The sequence below is a fragment of the Camelus bactrianus genome, chromosome 11, assembly GCF_048773025.1.
Source record: "Camelus bactrianus isolate YW-2024 breed Bactrian camel chromosome 11, ASM4877302v1, whole genome shotgun sequence".
In the NCBI taxonomy this organism is placed as follows: Eukaryota; Metazoa; Chordata; class Mammalia; order Artiodactyla; family Camelidae; genus Camelus; species Camelus bactrianus.
Genome location: NC_133549.1, coordinates 37,791,588 through 37,811,771, shown reverse-complemented (window position 1 = coordinate 37,811,771; position 20,184 = coordinate 37,791,588). Strand labels below are relative to the sequence as shown.

Genomic DNA, 20,184 nt, shown 5'->3' with positions numbered 1-20,184 from the left:
TAACTTCTCTGTGCCTCAGTCTTGCTCATTGTAATGTCAGAGTAAGACTAGTAATGGCTACACGTTAATGTTGCTTTGAGGATTAAGTAAAGACAGGTGTGTAAGGTGCTCAGAACGCATCTAAGTACTTGAACACGTCAGTCAAGTCACCACTGTGCTTCTACATCCCAGTGGCAGGTCTGACTTGGTTCCACAGATCTCTCTCCCACCTCCAAAGCATGGTTTTCGGACCCATTTGAAAGAGGTATATTTTCAGTGCTTTGGCTCAGGCCAGAAACACATCAAGGTGGCCACAGGGCCTGATAATTGATCCAGTGAGCTTCATATTTTTCTGGCAAATGAATGTCTTTGGGTGTCTTAGTGAGTTTTCTGATTGTCAAGCCATTTAGTTAGCTTTGATGAACAAATTGATCTGTAAAGGGAGGTAACACTAATTTTGAGCATCTATTTCCTAGCATTGGCTTTGCACTAGGCTGTTTATATACATTATTTTATTTAATCATCAGAATGTCACTGATGAAGGAGAAATTTTCCTGTGTGTGTGTGTTTCTATGTGTTGTGACCTGGTGAACTGGACAGGTTCACCCAAGGGGCTGAATTAAATCAACCTCTCAGTAAGAATCAGCCCTCCCCCACCCTCACCCCGTTAGAGCCAACCCTCCGCTCGGTGCCCTTGGGCACAAAGAGCACTTACGACCCTGTCCCTACCTTCAAGGAGATTACACTCCTGACGAGAAGGCGAGATGAACACACACACAGTGATTGGTGAGCAAGTGTGATGCTGTATGAATCAACAGGAGAGAGCAAACATTCCTGAAATCCACGTAGGCTCATACACCTACAGACGTATCGGCAGGAGATGTGAAGTTGTATCAGTGGCTCCGTGTATCTTTTTCAAGAACCTGAATTTTGTCCTAGATGTTATGAGGAACATAACAAAGCAGCATACATTCCATTTGTGGCCCTTAAGAAATCCATTTGAGAATGTGGGGTTGACATCCAAGAACAGATACTATAAGGTACAGTGATAGGAATGTAACATTACCAGCCCAGCCAAGCAGCCGAGGGGGCGGTGGATGCAGGGCTTCTTGGTCCTGGAGCAAGTCGTGTGTGAAGCTGGCCCTAAGCTGGCACTGGAGGAGCGGCAGAATTGAGGCAGAGAGGAGGGGAAGGGATTTGTGGCAAGGCTTTGGGCATGTTTGTGTTCTACGTAGACTGATTGCACAAGAGCAGGATTCATTTGGGAAGAAATTGCATAAAAAAACTAAAATGGGGGCAGATAGATGACAGATGGCTTTGAATGACATAAATGGATGCATGTTATTTTGTCATGAGACTCAGATTTAGGATAGGATAATGGAAGATAGAACCAGATTCATGGACAGTGATACTTTAGAGAGTAAGATACTTTGGAAGAGTTTTTAGAGGGGATGTGTGTGTGTGTGTCTGTGTGTGTGTGTGTCTGTGTGTGTGTGTCTGTGTCTGTATGTGTGTCTATCTGTGTGTGCGTGTCTGTCTGTGTATGTGTGTCTGTCTGTGTGTGTGTGTGTCTGTGTGTGTATGTATTCGAGGGAACTTTCTTTTCCCAAACTGAATTTCCAAAATAATCCCATAGTCATAATACATCTTTACATATGATTTACTTTATTTAATTTTGGTCTTTTAGATTTTGGTATTTTAGATTTTTTTTCTTATGTAGTTCTAATCATAGCATATCCACAATTACATATTCTTCCTTCTCCTCTTCATATAATAAGCACTTTCCACAAAGTACTGTGTCATCTGCTGAAGATTTTAAGTGAGGCAAGCATAGTGATTACATAGTCTGTCCAAATCGGGAATGGCAGGTTTTATGTATACATTTAAAATGTGGAGATGTTATAATATTTAGTATATATTTGACTTATTGTGTATGGGGAACTGGTGTAGACTGCATCCAAACATTTCCCTGAAGCTCCCTGATCTATTAGTCAAGCAAGAATCTCGTAACTATACAGTTACTCAGAGCTTTGTTGATGTCTTGCTGGGCTCAGTGGATAACATGTGACCTGTTGCCCATGAGGGATCCTCTGTGGGCAGGGATGTAGCCCACAGCCTAGGCAGGGCATGAGCCTTGCTATGGGCTGACCCTGTAATTTGGACAAACACAGAGACAGAGAAGGCAGTTGGCTGCCCTGTTGGATGTGTGGGGCTCTGAAAGACCAATTTGCTGGGATTAACTGAGGTCTGGCTTAATAAATGTGTCTGCTTGCCTAATAGATTTAGTAAATGAACCTTAAAATGCTTGATTTAATTTAGCATTGTGCGCTATATATGGGTGGCCGGTGAAGAACTCAAGAATCCTGTGGAGTGTTCCAGCTTTGCAAGGAAGGTGAAATCAGCCATGAGGCTGTAACAGCTGATGAAAAACAAAAGCAATTTGGAAAACAAAATTAGCTTCTGCCATTTCCCCAGCACGGGGGCCCGTGGTATGCTACCCAGGGACCAAGTGTTCGCATTCAACACAGTTTGTTTGCTGTGGCTCAGAGCCGTGCCTGGCTGGTGGGGTGGCACGCTCCCTCCCACCTCAGATGGCATTCCCTTGTCCTGCAGACTGGCATTCTTGCTTGGTTCCTGGATCTCCTGGGAAAGCAGCCAGATGGAGTGGAGATCAAATCTGCTGGGACGGGAGGAATTCCACTCCTTTTAGAAAGAGATGTCATTGCCCAGCACAGCACCAGTCACTCAAGTCCAAGACAAGGAGAGTGTGCAGGGAGAGGAGAGGGGGTCCACACAGACCACTGAGGGCTGAAGATGATGACATGAAAGTCATGAAGGTTCCTTGAAGAGAAAACCTTTAGGGAAGGAAAGTATCCTGGTGGTGAGAGGTGGGAAGAGATTAGCAGTACCTGAAAGCAGTAACCAAAATGGAAGGGCAATAGAATAGAGTTATGGTCAGAGAGAGCAATATTCATGGAATCAAGAAAAAATAAAAACACATCTATGATTTCTTTTTTGTTGTGTTTCTCTCCCAACAGTTTATTATTAAAACTTCAAACATAAACTCAAATTGAAATAATTTTAGTGGCCATCCATATACCCACCACCTGTAGTCTATATCAACATCTACCACACTTGTTTTATCATATGTCTATTTATCTGTTCACCCTTCCATCCAGCTGTCAATCTATCTTAATTTTTTTATTCATTTCTAAGTAAATTTCAAACACTTACGTGCTTTGTGCTAAATGCTTCAGGTTACAGATCATTATCTAGAATTCAATATTTATTTAGACTTTTCTCCCATGGAGGTATTAAATATATCCACAGTGAAATGCATAGATCTGAAGTGTGCACTTCTGGAATTCTGATAAAGGCTTATTCCTGTAACCCAAACTCCTATCAAGATATATAGTATTGCCGCCACTCCCCAAAAGTTCTCTCTCACCCCTTCTCAGTCAGTTGCCATCCCCCAGAACCAACCACTATTGTTTTCCATCATGAATTAGATTTGCCTTTTCTAGAACTTCATATAAATGTAATCATATTATGTGAATTATTAAATATAAGACTTATTTCATTTCTTATGGTTTGGGAACTTACCCATACTATTGTGTATATTAGTTCTTGTTCTTTTATGTTTATTGTGTGATATATTATGACTTGCTTATTTATTTTCCTGCTGATAAATTCTCCTAGGCTCTTTTTGGATTTTAGCTATTATGAATATATTGCTATGAACATTTTTTTGTTTGTGGATATATATTTTCTTTTATCTTGACTAAATTCTCAGGACTGCAATAGCCAAGTCATAAATATAAAATGGCACAACTACTTTGCAAAAAAATATTATTGCAATTTCTTGCAAAACTGAACTTTTTCCCACAGGGTTGCACCATGGGACATCCCACCAAAAATGTATGAGCATTCCAGTTAGTCCACATCTTCAACAATGTTTGATACTATTACTTTTAAAGAAGTTTAGCCACTCCATTTGGTCTATAGAGGTATCTCATTTTCCTTCCAAAGAATAGGACTAAAGTAATGAAGCAGTTGAAGATATTTTGACAGGTAGGACCTAAGGAGTTGACTAGTAGAACTATGAAGTTTACCAGAAGCCATTCATCAATGCTGTATATTCTGACTTTTGAATGAGTTCTCATATCTTCTAACTGAAACTTTTAACTTGACAGATAAAGAACTAAGGGCCACAATGGAGACAAATTTTGCCCAAAGTTGTTCATTAAAATAGTAACAAAGCCAGAGTTTCATGTCTCTGTTCTCCTTATACTGCAGATGGCAACTCAGTGGTTCCCCCTTTCTGTTTATTCCATGTCCATGGCCACCATTGCTGTGTTGAGCTCAATTTGACTTCAGTTTCCTCCTCAACACAGGACACTAAACAGCCACTGTCGGCCCACTGGAGTTGATGTCCATCACAGAACCTACTTGTACCTCATTTGCTGTTTAATTAGTAGCACCACACCCTTGTGTGTATCATCACAGAGCCACAGGATGGGGAAGAATGCTTGAATTCTGGGGCTTACCCTTAGTTAAGGGGAAGTGTACAGCTGTTTCCATACTCACTTCTTTCTTTCATTTTAGCAGAGAAGAAAGGGTGTCAGAAGCTTAGGGCAATATTTCTAATCCTGCTCAACTCTAGCTATCAGCCTGGTCATAAAAGAGAGCAATAGAATTTTAAAGCCAAACAAGAAAATTATTGTTTCAGAGGCCCAGCTGAAAATTCTGAGCTAGAAAGGGATTTAAGTCTTGCAGCAGGGATGCTGTCTGAAAGCTGCATCTCTGAGCCTCTGCAGGTCCAGGGGCTCACATCCACACCTTGTTCAGCTAAGAGTGCATGGGTGCATGGGTGTGCCGTGTGAGCACAGGCCATTACACACCCTTAAAGGGCAACTCTCTGCATCCCCAACTGGCCACATTATTACTCTATCACATTGTCCTAACACACAGAGAGGACACAGAGTCAGCTCATCTGTGCTTGTGACATCTCTTTGTGAGCTGCCTCCTACTACTCTCTTACCTTTGCAAACACCAGCAAACTTGAGAGGGCCTGGGCCTCAAGATAGCTGCTGAATAATGACTCTTCAATCTCAGAATCTGCATTCTCTTCTCTCCAATAAGCTCTTGCTTCTATCAAGATCCTAATTCCCAGGGGAAAAACATATATACTTATTCTCTTTCTTTCTTTATCCCTGGCAAGTCCCTATCTGTTATGATCAGGAAAAGAAAACAGAAAAAGAAAAAAAAGATTAAAAAGGGAGCACAGATATATATGTTTATATGTTTTGCAACCTATTTAAAATGTTAGAAACGCCCTGCAATGGAAAACACAGATATGATAAGACAGAAAGTCAGTACTATGACCATGTATCCAGGTTACATAAGACTCTGCTATATTGTGCCAAGGATGTGTGATACAGAATTAAGTAAAACATGGTCACGTCTCTGAAAAATCTTACAGTCCAGTGGAATACAGGATGGAAATATAATTGACATGGAATATAGAGGGTAAAGAGAAATGATCATCTATTCCCAGAGCCACTAGGAACAGATTACAAAAGGTGCATCTACTCTGCCCCAGGAGAAGGAACAGAATGATGTGCAGAATCCAGGGTGTCCAGTCTTCATCTCAGAATTAATAGTTTACAGTGTATTTCAAGTCTATTAATACTCTTCATGGATACTGGGTATATAATCACAGTTTTGCAAAGCTGGGTAAAATAATTTTCTTTTTCAAGTTAGGATTCCCTGGGGGTTTGCAAATGCTATGCAGATTTGTGACCGTCTGCGATTTATAGGAAAGGAGGGAGTCTGAAATCCCATAAAGGGCTAAGTAAAGGTTTCTGCTTCTCTCTTTCAGCCCCTCATCACCTTGGACAGCAGCATTTCCTTCACATTCCTAGCAGAGGGGACCAATACCATCACTGTCCAGGTGGCTGCTGGGAATGCCCTTATCCAGGACACGAAAGATATTGCAGTTCACGGTAAGCCCTGAAAATCGTCCTGTGTTGCCCCCTCCTGCCCAGCCAATCCCCTCCAACTGCCCTAGCAGCAATTGCTGACTGCTTTGGCAATTCCCTGAGCAGTGGGAAAATTATATAGGTCCACAAAAGGTATCCAAACCTACTCCTTACCTTCTCCCAGAGTAGATACTGAGTTTGTCAGAGAAGCTAGTCACTGACAGGCATTTCTTATCACTTGTGATGTGTCTGCAGTACAACCTGATGGTCTCACTAGACAGAGGTGTGTCATAAGTTGAAAGAGTGCTGAGCTGGAAAGACTGCCCTAGAAGCCTCTAGCCTTGATGACCTGCTGAGGTCTCTGTAACACACATGTGGCACCCACTCTTTGTGAGGATGGGCACAGTGATTTTAAAAGTTGGAGGAGTCATGGTCCCTGCTTATGAAGAACTCATAGCTCAGATACTGAGATGAACTGCACTTAACTGATGTGTTTTTTTGATTGTTGGCGGTTCTGACATTTTTGGCTGCAAAGACTGAGACTAAGGCTAAGAATATAAGGACAGAGCAAGGAAGGAGAGTGGTAAATGGGCCACCATTCTGTTCTCAGTCCTGGGGAACCATTCTTTTTTTTTTGTGGGGAGGGAAAATATTTGGGTTTACTTATTTTTAAAATGCAGGTATTGGGGATTGAACCCAGGACCTTGTGCATGCTAAGCACATGCTCTACCACTGAGCTATATCCTCCCCAGCCTGAGGAACCATTCTTAATTATTAAATTTATTTTAAATCAAATCATGCTTCTGCCACCGTCCCACAAACCACCCTCAGACCTGTAAAAGCAGCCAGTCTACTTGGGATTTTCTAGAAAGTTGTCCTAAGGTGTGTGATCCTCTGACCCAGATTATAGTTCTTCCACTTTACCCCAGATGAGTGCCTTTTCCTACAACGATGCAAATTTGATGCTCAGGCCCTCTCATTGGACACTTGGAAGACTTTCTTTTTTTAAGTAAACATTTTTTGAAGTATAAATTTAATATGGAAAAGTACACAGATCATAATAAGTGGTTTAACTTCATGAATTACCATGAAGTGAACAGACGTGTGTACCTACCAACCAGATCAAGAAATTGAGTGTTACCCACCCCCCAGAGACAGGGGTTCAAGGTACTTTCTAACCCCCTGAGGCAGTTTCTAGCAGGAGGGATGGAACCAAGGGAAGGACACAGAAAGGTTCCATTCTGATCAAGCCCAACTTGTTAATGCTTTCTTGTTGCCTCTGCCTGACAGCACCTACAGCAGCAGAAGTCTCCTCCTTCTGGAGTTTCATACTTCTCATTCATGTCAGATAATGTTCATTTACAAGAAGAAGTCCTTAAGACTTCAGGAACTAATAGAAATGGTGGGAGCACCAATCTACTTCCAGTCACCAATCCCCACTTTCTTTCAGAAGTCAGGAAACAGGCTGAAAGGAAGGAATTCTGGCTGAGGCCACACGAAAGCCTGGGCCATTTCATGGAGTCCCTTCGCCCATCACACCCTCTCTCAGCCTCACTCACACACTCTCTTGCAGAATACTTCCAGTCCCAACTCCTGTCATTCTCTCCTAATCTGGATTACCACAACCCTGACATCCCTGAGTGGCGGCAAGACATTGGCAATGTTATCAAGCGGGCTCTGGTGAAAGTAAGTTGGCTTTATCTTTGCTTAAGTCTTCATGAAAAAAGAACCAGATGGTGTGGCCCAGAACACATTTCCATGGATTAAAACCACCATTCTACAGTTACACAGAGATGATTTCTCTGTAAAAAGAGAGAGAGGAAAGAAGAGTGGAGAAAGTGAAGGATGGAAAGGAAAGATGGAGAGATTAGTGGGGAGAGAAATAGACAGAGAATCAATCTAGGATTTGAGGATGGGAAATTGGCCCCATCCTTAGCCTCAGTTTTTCTAAGACAGGAGCTTGACGCTTTTAATGAAATAACAGATGGGCCACTCATTGAGTCTGTACTAACATCACTCACTTGGTTGGCTGTTTGCCCACCATTTTTTCCTTCTTCAACTAGACACTCAGACTCCAAGACTCCTATTGACCCACTGTATGTGGCCATTGGAAGGCTGCAGGCCAGGAAGCAGAGTAGTATGCCAGTGGACTCTGGAGTTACAGAGTTAGCCCAAGGTCGTATTTTCCTTACAGAAGGTTGAAAGGGTTTTGATAACCCTTTGCTCAGACGTAGGTACTATATAATGATGACTAAAACAGGGACAGTTCAATTGTAGAGAGAAGTCTAATATGCGACTGGTTCTATGGTAGAGGCATGGCCAACATTTCAAAAGAGCATGGAGAGAAGTGTGATTCTGTCCAGGGAAGTGCAGGCTTAACACATATTTGTGATTCAGTAAACACTTGTGGACTATTAGAATGGTCTTTGGAAGGGATACTTGAACTCTGTTTTAAAGGATAAATAGTAGATAACAGAGAGGATGATGTCTTTCAGGTAGAATGAACAGCATGTGCAAAGCCATGTCTACTGGAAGAGCACAGTGTACTTGGAAATGGGCAGTTTAGTGTAGTCAGTCTGTCTATTACAAGGGCAGGTGTGACTCACGTCGAGCAGGGATGGTTAGGGCAACTTGTGAAGGCTCTGAGAAGCCAAAAGGGATTTGACATACATCCTGTAGGCTCTGGAAGGTGTAAACATTTTTATTATTCTGTAAGTAAATAAGTCCTGATAACAGATTTATATTTCAAATACCCATTCTTGTGGCCAGAGGATGGGCTCTTGAGGCAGGAAGTGAATAGGATGGGGGAGGATTTCACAAAAGATGACCAGGTACAAGACTACTGCAGTTGTCTGAAGCAGACATAAGAATATCCTGAAGAGGAGAGATTTACTACTTAGGAAGTTGAGCAATAGAATTTCTGACTAGTAAAATGTACTGTGGATGACAGGGAGGGAAAAGCTTTCTGATTATAAGAGTAGGTAGGGGATGGTTTTCCTTGCCATTCATTCATCAGATAGGGGGACTCTGTAGAAGAAACCTGCTTGGGAGAACAATAATGGTTTGATCTTTTATGTGAGTTTGGAACGCATGAGGAACAGTTGGGTGAAGGTAACCAAGAGAGTTGAGGATGTGGATGTGAAGATCGAGTGAGGCTTCCACTGGAGGTAGAGATGTGGGAGATGAGGTCATGGAGGTCCTTAGATCCCCCCAAGGGGGAGTGGGGGGCAGGGCAGAGATGGAGCTGATGCTCCCCAAGGCAGAGGAGAAAGGTCCATGGAGGGACATGGCAAAGGAGCTGCCAGAAAGGAAGAAGAATAAACAGAATGAAATAAGAGCATTCCTATGGGGAGCTGCCCACAAGAAGAACTTCACCACAGATCTTTTTAGAAGAGATTGTTCGTAGATGGGGATGACAATGAAATTGATCTTGTATGCCATTGACTGTGAAACAGTCAGGATTGTGCTGTATGTGGGTGATTGTATTTATTTAAAACATACACACTTTTTGATAAATGACTTAGTAATTTTAATAATGTTAATAAATAATAATAATCAACCTTTTCCATTGATACTTGGGCCTTAAATCTCACTCATATGTCCCTTTGGATGAGATTAAGTGACTCTAGACATGGCGCTCCAAGGTCCCGCCTAACTGAGTGATGCTCCCTGGGACGTCTCTTCCCTGGGATGCAGAGTCACACCAGCCACGGCACTCATAGGCTCATCTGACGAGTCCTCTTCTCCACTGGGTGGTTGTCTGCGTTTTGCTTCTCAGTCTCGTCTCTGGTACTTGCTTCCCCTGGCTGGTTAGAACAAGGCCATCTTGCCCCATCACTTGGGCACTGAGACATCTAGCTACTTAGGGCCACGACCCCCAGCAGGAAACTGAGTTGTCGGGCAAGGCCTCTGGGATTCCACCGGGATGCCTCCCCGCCTTGGAGAACTTTTCAGGCTTCTGACTGCTGCTGGCTAGTTCTCTGCAAGTGGACGCTCTCTCTTTCCTTCATCACGTCCCTGAGCGTCAACTGCAATCTGTAAGCCTATTTCCAAACAGGAGTCAGAGCTCAGCAAATACACACACATACATACATAATTTGAACTGACAGAAGAAGGGGTGTTTTTCTGGATAAAAGACCTTCAGGAGACACATAGGAAAGAACAGTCCTGCTCTTTACAGGGGAGAACTCAGAGTATTGTTTTCTTAAAGAATTTGCCTTCAGACAGAAGCTTTCTTTTCATTTTTATTAAAAAGCAATATAATCCTTTTACTAAACACGCAGGAATAGAAAACTTCATTTACAATTTCAGCATCTTAACTTTTAGTGTTTTGTTTTTTACTTGTCTGCATTTTTATTTTTATAGAGTTGTAACCAAAGAAATACAAGGAGACAGATCCAAATACAGCTATCATTAAGTGATTTTCCATGTTGCCCCACTGCATGAGTTATCATCTTAATGGTGGAATAACTGTTACTTACTTAACTTTTAAAAAAAATATTTGAGCTTTTCCCATTTCTTTGGTATCATAAATATTGTGTTTCTTCCTCCCTATGGCTTTTCCTATACGTTGGGTCATTTCTTTCGGACAAACACTCCAAGTTACAGTTACTGAATGAAGAGTCTGAATATTTTTATGACCTTACAGTAAGTCTTTTGAAATACAAATTGGCAATTTGTATCAGTTCGTAGGGCTGCCCGCAACAATTGAGGAAACCTCTTAACTGAAGCCTCGCCAGAATTAGCTCTTTTAACTTAATGAAAAATCCTGCTTCAGTAAGTGAAGACAAGAGCTGCTTTGCATTTTTTTAAATTCTCATTTTTCTGTGTTTGTTTACAACTTCTTATTTTTCCTTTGCAGCCAGCCTGTTGATGTTTTAGCCAGAAGCTCAAGCCCTCCTAGTGTAAAAAAAAAAATGGAAAATGTAGGAGGAGCTTCTGCCCATGTTGCCAGCAAACACTATTTTGAAAATCATTTGTAGAAGTATTTTAGTTTTAGTAAAAATACATGTAAGAGCAGAGGAGATAGTGAAACTAAGACTTCTTTGCCTAGCAGGTCTAGGGAAAACAGAAAGCAAGCCTGGATGTATACTGGAACCTATGCCTAAAATGCTACATTTGAAAAAATATATAGTCAATATTCTGGTTATTGACGTGGAGAAGGCTGGCTCCTCCAGGACCTCACTCTTGGGTCTGAACATCTCTGCAGGTAACCAGTGTCCCGGAAGACCAGATCCTAGTCGCTGTGTTCCCTGGCCTCCCCACTTCAGCAGAGCTCTTCATCCTTCCCCCCAAGAACTTGACGGAGAGGAGGAAAGGCAATGAAGGGGACCTGGAGCAAGTAAGTGAACGGACACTTGCCTGCCCCTCACCTCCTAAGGGGACACAAAGTATTTCCAGCCAGAAAGGGAGATAAGCCCTTTCCTATTGGTCCATCAGCTTGTCATGCTTTGTCCAGCACCCAAGGCTTTGGAGAACGATCAGCTTTACCCAGAATAAAGACAAATGCACAAAGACTGGAGCATTCAGCAACCCAGGGAAGAAAAGCACCCCTGGTATCATTTATTCCAACAGTTGGCATTCCCACAACTTGTTCATGTCTCTCAACCAATGACTTGTCCTGGGGAAAGAGAGATGGGGGAGAGGAATTTGAGTTTCCCTATCTATTTCTGGGAAAATGTGCTTCCTATCTTTAAAGATCCTGGTCAATCTAAGTTCTGCTTCTAGGAAGAAAATGGACTGTTTTTAAACACATGTCTTTTGAGAGAGATGGATTACCTCATCTTGCTTTGACTAAGGAAGCAGCGTTCCCCTAAGGGATTGTGATTTACTGTCCTTACCAAATGGGTGTATAGTTCTCGTGATGTGCACACTATCCTCAAAGTGAAGGTGGTGGCATCTCCTGGTTTTCCCTCTCTCACTCCCTGCTTTTCCTGGGGTCTTATTGGCTTGGCTTGGCTTCACCTTTCCATGCCTTCCTGTGATGCTCAGTCAGGAGAAGTAGAAACAGGTGAGAAGGAGGCTGCTAAAAACTGCAGGAATCAAACACATTTGCTCCCATATGAGCTAATGACCGCACAGACATCTTCCTCTTCCCTCTGCATCTCACCTGGCTGTCACCCCATCCCCACCTCCCCCGCCTGTCCTTCCAAGAGCTGCGTGGATGCCATCATGGTCAGTTTCTCTGGAAAATGAAGCGGATCTTTGCACTGCAGGGCTGCGTGTTGAAATGGGCCAGAGAGAAACTCAGCTTCCCGATGCATACATCACTTTTACAAGACCTCTTTATTCTGAAATAGCAAGTGGCATGTGTGAACTATATTTGGAAGCTACCATATCCATCCATTTAGATAAATAGGTAATTATGGTGATGAATAGCAGCTGTGATATTAAGGCGCGTACAGCGAGATAAGAGTTAGGGACAACAGCCTCAGTCTGCCTCAGCTTTCATGTGGGAATTACACGGTGATTAAATCGATGTTATGTGTTCTGAGACTTGCTGGGGAAAAGTAAAGAGGAAAAATTATCCCATAAAAAGGAGGCAGCTTCTGCTCTGATGTTTGTCTCCCATTGTCTCTAAAGGAGAAACAGCAGAGGCGTGGGTTGGGGTGTACACTCCTGCTTTAATCCTGGCAGGAGGGGCCTCTCTACCCTGTGTGTATTGCTTGATCAGATTAAAGAACTAATGGTGGGTTGACTCTCTTTCACTGGGACCCACAATAGGTCTTTCTACAATAAGTCACACAGGCTTGGCTGAAAAGGCACTCAACTGGGACTTGAATGAAACGTCTGTGTCTGTTGTCAACTCTAATTCACCAGGTAACTTTGTACACACCTCTTTCTGTCTCACTCTCCTCTCCAGTATAAGCGAATGATACCAGCTACGTCCTTGGCTTCACAGGGCTCCCCGGGCTGGGAGAACTGAATTGATACATCTTGCAACATTCCATCCTTTGCGCATGATTATTTTTCACCTATTGACCCTGGCTTCTTACTCCATGAGGGACGAGCGTCACACATCATTTCTTCCCACACAGCCTCTCTCTCTCCCTCTTTTTTTTCCCCCCCAGATTGTAGAGACGCTGTTTAATGCTCTAAACCAAAACTTGGTCCAGTTTGAGCTGAAGCCAGGGGTTCAAGTCATTGTGTATGTCACACAGCTGACATTAGGTGAGTGCAAGGTGGGGTGTCTGGTGGGGTGGGGAGAGATGGGTACAGTGATCTGATATTCTGGAGAGAAAAGGGAGGAGATAATTACTAGACACTGCTCTATAAATGCCTGAAGGTGGCTTTGTGTAGTGATGGCAAAGAAAGATTAATCACACCTTTCTTGAGGCATCTTGTTAAGATGGCAAGAAGACTTTCTTAGAAGTGACTTTGCTATTGAATTCCTGGATAATCTTGAGGAAAAACTTACAATTACTTTGAGCTTTAACTTTATTAGGTGTTTTATCTACAACAGGTGGGATTCTGTTCGGTAGTCCTCAGGCTCTCTTAATTTCTACAATTCTCTGATTCAATGAACTTTGCCTGGGAGACCAGAGCAAATAACTTTAAAATGTTCTTAAAACTCTCTTTGATGTATAATGTGTAAATCTAAGTAGCAAAAGGAACCAGCTCTGGGTGGTTGATTTGTGAAAGGAATAAAAAGAAAGGCATGTGCGTTGGGCATCCATTACTGGCTCTTTGGGAACACCTATTTACTAAATGTTTCTAATTAATATAAAACACTTCAGATGTGGAAGTTCCAAATGAGCCCATCCAGCAGTGTTTTATCAGAACAGTGAAGAGGAAGAGATCGACGCACTACATCAGTATTTAACCCAAAGTTCCCAACTGGCCACCTATAGTCATGTTGATAAGCATGCCAGCTGTCTAAGAGAAAGCACATTTGAGCCCTAGTCCTGTTCCCCTTAGCTGGGTGTCGTTTACACCAAGAACATCACGTTTCCCCAGGCAGAGCAGAGGAAGTTGTTTTCCCCAAGCAGCTGTGATCGGGGATACCATTCTCATCACTGAAGCCAAGCTTCCTGTGCCCAGGTAGCATACAGGGCAATTGGAGGCTGGTTATAAGGATGAAGATCAGCTGGCCTCCTTTCTGCAATGAATGCTCCCTCCTGCTAATAGCTTCCAAGTGAGCAAGTCTGTTCTTTCCTCCTAGCTCCACTGGTGGACTCCAGCACTGGGCACAGCAGCTCAGCCATGCTCATGCTCTTGTCAGTGGTGTTCGTCGGCCTGGCTGTGTTTTTGATCTACAAGTTTAAAAGGTAGGTGGTATTATCAGTCTGTTTTAATCATGGGGCTAGATTCATGGGAGCTAATTCTTCATATAAGCAACATTCCTAAACTCATCCCAAATAGGTGAAATTAACTCTCCCTGAAGCTCTGTTTGGCATCGGAGAGGAGCGGGAATGGCTTAGAGTCAGGGAATAAATGGGCTTTAAGAATCTGAACTCTATCCAGTCTGTGATTATGTTGAGTTAGGAAAATGAGGGGTAGCCTATGAAATCAGTTTATTCTCTTCAAGAGAAGCATAAGGGGTTTTCAAACCTCACCTAAGTTTCTAAAGTAAGGTCTCAAATGTTTAGGAGATCTTTTTCTACAGCTTAACCCACATTCAGGGTGGTTAAGTAGAGAAAATGCAGCTGGAATCTTGTATGCTCACACACACACATTTTCTTATCTTGTGTTGCAGCTATTCAATTTCTCTGTTTGAATTTGCATGCTAAAAATACTCATTTTTTATCCTCTTTCCTCTTTTTCCTGTTTCTGAAAGGAAATTGATCAGGAAAACCAAACCCCACATGGACTCAGAAATTATTTTTGAAAGCCATAGGAGGGGTAATATAATAGGGTACTTATTTAAAACATGAAATTGAAATCAATAATTCTGTACCATTATTTGAATAATTAATGCATCTGCCAAGAGGTGTGCTGGTTAAGGGTGTGGACTCTAAAATCAGACAGACTCAGTTTTAACTTTTAGCATTTGCAATCTTAGGTCCTTGAATTTGCCTCTCTACGCCTTCGTGCTCTCATGCGTAGAATGGGAAAACAATAACACTTTATAGGTTTGCTATATGTTTTAAATGTAACAGTCTCTATACCTGGTACATAATAAAAAAATCAGCAAAGCTAAGTTACTGTAAATAATAGCATGTCTTCCAAAAGTGTCTTGTGTGGCACATAGGAGGCTCAACAGTTATCAGTGACATAGAAGTGTGTTTCATAGGAAGCCTGGGTAAAGTAAAAATATCACGAATTATTGTCAGGTGAGTTCTGAAAGTGTAACTTGGTCCTGGGAGTTTTTCTAGACGCCGAAGTTAATGCTTTAAGATTTTGGAAGAGATCAGTGGGAAAGGTCCTTCAGTCTACCTCCCCTCCCTCCCAGCCCCCTCAGCTCTCCTACTGTGGATTTCTCGAGCATAAAAGCACCAGTTTTACTCAATATATATCTCAGAATTAGCCAAAACAGCGGGGACCTTCAACGCTCTGCACTAGAAGGACAGAGTGAGGTTTACCTTCCTACTCAAGTTATAGACCACTATGTGCATTCATGTCTCGTTGGATCCAGATGTGTCAACCCATCTGCCACGCTCCCTTTGAAGAAGGAAAAAAACTTTCATATCCAATTAGAGAGCAAAGACTCAGTATTGAAGCAGTCTGGTCAAACAACACTCCTTTACGGATGTACTTCAGTTACAGACAAAGCACCCTTTGATTCATTCAAGGATTTGACCGTGGGGAAACCTCACAGTTGCTGGGGCTTGATGATCAGTTAAACCAAATCGATCACCGTCTGGCTCCTAGAACTCCATGCTTGCTGAGGACAGGGGCCCATAGAAGTCCTGCAAAGAGGTGTTTGTGTCAAGTGTCTCCAAATTAAGGCAAGATGTATCCTGTGACTTAGACAGTTTTCTGTTCTCTTGTAAATATTGCTAAACTACCTAGATGGTCAACTTATTAATGTAGGCATCTCTTAATGTGTAGGCTTAGTACTTAAATCAATGCCAGTTAATGGCATCTCTGAATTACTCTACCTCTGTAGCCCCCAGATATCAGCCAGTCCTTTCCCTGCCAGTAAATCATGTAGCTAAGGCTACAAGAAACAGACACTAGTCAAACTGGGTAAACAGCAGAGTGAGTTAAGAGTAAGCAGTCATCCGTTACCTTTTCTTTTCTAGTCACCTTTTCTGGAAGATTTCCTTCCAGTGCTGTAGTCCATCTTCATTTTGGACCCTCCTTTATTTCTTTGGTCTCCTTTCCCTCCTCACCACCTGGAACTCCCGTGATGGCTGTGTGGGGGATGCCTGGCTTGCTGACAAGTAAAGGTCAGGTTCTCTTCCATAATTCCTGGAGTCCCCTTTGCTTCTTTCATTACTGCCCAGCAGAACTTTCTGCAATGTTGAGAATACTCCACATCTATACTGCCCAATAGAGTAGCCACTGATGTGATGGAGGAACTGAATTTTTAACTTCATTTAACTTTAATTCATTTAAATTTAAATAGCTGCACCTGGCTGGTAAATAGTCGGACAGAACAGACTAGGGAAGGGACAGTCTGTTTCTGTTTCCAGATCAGTGACCATGCTGTTTTCAGACCCCAAACTTTCTCTCTGCCATTTTTAGCAGTAGTTCATTGAGCCATTAATTTATTCAGTGAACATTTACTGAATGCCTGCTTTGTGCTGTGGAAAACTACCAATGTCCCACGTGGTCACTTAACAGAGGAAGGAGGATAAAATTATTTAAAGGAACTTGGGGCTCATGGTAATTCTGTTCTCTCTCTCTGTTAAGTGACCACACTTGATCTCATTCTTGGGTAGTGACTACTGCTTTGTGATGTTTCAGGCAATATAATTAAAAATCATTCTGAGATGGCTTTTATGTTCTGAAAACTCTGTCTAAAAAGACCTTCTTTCTATACTTTAAATTGATTTTTTCATGTTATCTGAGAACACTTCAGAGTTTTTATCCTTCTCCCAGTCTTTTTTTCAGTAAGGGTTTCATCAGACTCTGAAGCCTACTTTGCTTCCTCCAGGTTTCCTCCCACGGGCTTCTAACACTTAATCATAGGTGGAACAAACAATAAAAGCTGAAGTTTATATTGGTGGCTTGGATTGATCCATCTTACTCCTCTTCTCAAAATTTATATGAATGTATAGCGCAGGACATGTCTTTAAATCTCTTTATTTCCCACCTTTCTTATCTGCAAAAGTGAGCTTTAGTCTTCGCTTATCGTCTCTACAGTCCTGCAGGTGGGTGTGTTAAGAAATGAAAAGCAATTTGAAAAAAAAAATTAAATAAATGCTGCAAATTGTGATATAACACCCATTGCTTTCCAACCATCTATTTAAAATATTTTAAAAATGCCTGTTTTCAGAGACTGAAATAAAGTGAACAGTCTTTATCAAGGCCAATTTATCTAATTCTTCAAAAGTATCATTAAGAAAGCAGGAATGGGGAGGCCGTGACCTCTGGCTACAGCTCGGAAGTCCCCAGACATGTGTGATCAGGAATGCTTCAACTGCCCTCAGCGCCTAATAAATATTACAGTGAATCCCAACGTTCATGAGTTATATGTACCTTTATGATTAGAAGAAATCTCAGTCATTAGGCTGCATTTCTCTTTAGAGAAGCAGAAAGTAAGGGCCAGCATGAAATTTTAATTACACACATTTAGAGGGCCTGCGGTTTGCGGCTTCACATAGAATCTGTTCATTTAAGGTTCTTGTAAATTATATTAAGCTGGTTTAGACCAGTAGGAGTCAGGAGGACACCTCTTTAATGGATGGAAAGCAACCATTAAAAACATGAAAACTGTACGTAAAGGAGAGGACGAAACTATCCATGTTTTAAGCATGTTTGGGGGTCTTTCCTTCTAAATTAGCTACAAGAAGACCTTATTAAATGCCCCGTATTCTACCTCATTGCAGGCTGGAGTGGGGAAGGGAGTGTAGAAGCTTGAAACTACCACTGGTGGGCACTAGGGCAACAGAGCAATTCCCCTTTAGACACGCACAGAAAGTCTCTTCTGGACTGGGGTGGGTATCAGACGTCTCAAGTCTGAGTAACATCTCTGCCAGTAATCAGCTTCATGAAATGTCTGGATTTCACGTCCAACTTCCCCCTCATTTCATGAGGTAAGAGAGGGCTCTTCTCCCTGTAATATTCCAAGATAAAAGTGTGGGTTTTTTTGCTTGAGAACATAACATACAAAAATAGAAAGAGTACATGCTTTGAGGCCATTGTTCATTTATTCAACACATACTTACTTCATATAAATCATGTGCCAAGTACAGTGCTAAGTTAAACGTATAGCAGACCTTGCAATGGGGCTTTTAGTGGGAGAGAAAGAAAAGTCCACACACAGTGCCTATTCCATCCCTCTAAACCAGCACCCTATCATTTCTTTCATAGACACCATCCCGTAATTACATATTTATAACGGGAGAGGTTGGGTGGTCAGGAAGGGCTTCTCAGAAGTGACAGGTAAGCCAAATTCTGAAGGACAAGCAGGACACTGTCATGAGAAGAATAGAAGGAGGTGTATTACAGAGGGAACAGTTGGTTCAAAGTCCCCAAGGTGGGTGCGAATCTGATGTGTTAGAATCTTGAAACTCAAAGTTTAGGTCTCACCCCAGAGGTTTCAGTACCACCTAGAAACTAGGCAGAAATGCAGAATTTCAACCCATCCTGTTCAGACCTATAGAGTCATACATGCCTTTTAACAAGAACCTGGCAACGCATAAGCACACTGGAATTTAAGAAGTTCTGGATTACTGAAAAGAAAAAATATGCATGTATGTATATGTATAACTGAATCGCTTTGCTGTACACCTGAAACTAACATTGTGAATCAACTACACGTTAATAAAATTATTTTAAAAATAAAGTAACCTGGAAAAAAAATTCTGGATTAGAAAAATCCAAAGGAGCACAGACAGAATACAGACTTGTGGTTGCCAGGGGAGAGGGGGGTGGGAAGGGATAAACTAGGAGCGAGATTTGTAGATACTGACTGGTATATATAAAATAGACAAACGAGTTTATACTGTATAGAACAGGGAAATATATTCAATATCTTGTAGTAGCTCACAGTGAAAAAGAATATGAAAATGAATATTTATGTATGACTGAAGCATTGTGCGGTACACCAGAAATTGACACAACATTGTAAACTGACTATAACTCAGTAAAAACAAACCAACAAACAAAATTCAAAGGGGGCTACAGAGGCTGGAACACAGTGGGTCAGGAGATAACAGAAATGGGTCAGGAGATGAATTCTCCAAGAAGATTTCAGTATGAACTTGCCTGCTCCTCCAACCTCAAGTCTGTCTGCTTTGTTTTTAAACCTACTGCCTGTGTGTCTTTGGAGGAAGTTATTTACCTTCTCTTAACCCTTGCCTTGATCTCGCCACAATCCTAAAAGAGAGCTATTGTTATTCCGATTGAACAGATGAGGAAACTGACTATGGAAGTATTTAAGCTACTTGGCCCATGGGTGGCTGTAAGTCTTTTCTTTCTTGGCTATTTATTCATAAAGGAAATCCATGTGAATTGATTAAATTGATGCAAACTTAGAAAAAGCTGTCTTTTCACTATGATAACAACCTTACGAATCTCAAAGTCCACCTCCTTTATAAACTTAACGGGTAGAGGCTTTCAGGATTTTTGTGCACGTCTGGCCAGTGGCATGGCCCTTCTGTTTATTACCTGCTGGTACGGTGCCCCAGAAAAAGATGCATTCCTCGAGGAGTTCTGTGGTTTGCATCTCCTCTGGGCATCTGGGTTCCTCCTTGTGTTCATTGGCCTCATGGCAGCAGTATCTGGGTGGCCGTCCCCTTTCCCTGACATCAGCCTGTCCTGTAAAGAGCTTCTTCTTCCCCCTTATCACCTAGGGTTTCCAGTTGCCCCAGTTTGGCTTGCCCTATGATCGTAATCTGATTTTGCTCCTGCCCCATGTAGGAAAATCCCTTGGATTAACATCTATGCTCAAGTCCAACACGACAAGGAACAGGAGATGATTGGGTCAGTGAGCCAAAGTGAAAACGCCCCCAAAATCACACTCAGTGACTTCACCGAGCCCGAGGAGCTGCTGGACAAAGAGCTGGACACTCGGGTTATAGGTACGTGTGCTGATATCACCACGCTCCTGTGTCCTCTGCCTCCAAACACTCGGTCAGCCAGCCCACTTGGCCTGTCCTTCAGGTAGGACTAG

The 20,184-nt window shown here is 42.2% G+C and overlaps 1 protein-coding gene across 1 annotated transcript in view; it reads left to right on the top strand.

The window, feature by feature from the left end:
* SORCS3 (sortilin related VPS10 domain containing receptor 3) overlaps positions 1–20,184 on the top strand; it is a 565,587-nt gene that overhangs the window by 542,786 nt on the left and 2,617 nt on the right. The window contains exons 21-26 of the mRNA XM_074373664.1: positions 5,861–5,984; positions 7,534–7,646; positions 11,170–11,301; positions 13,031–13,130; positions 14,122–14,227; positions 19,932–20,092. Of these exons, the coding sequence (XP_074229765.1) occupies positions 5,861–5,984; positions 7,534–7,646; positions 11,170–11,301; positions 13,031–13,130; positions 14,122–14,227; positions 19,932–20,092 (736 nt within the window). The remainder of the gene's footprint in view (positions 1–5,860; positions 5,985–7,533; positions 7,647–11,169; positions 11,302–13,030; positions 13,131–14,121; positions 14,228–19,931; positions 20,093–20,184) is intronic.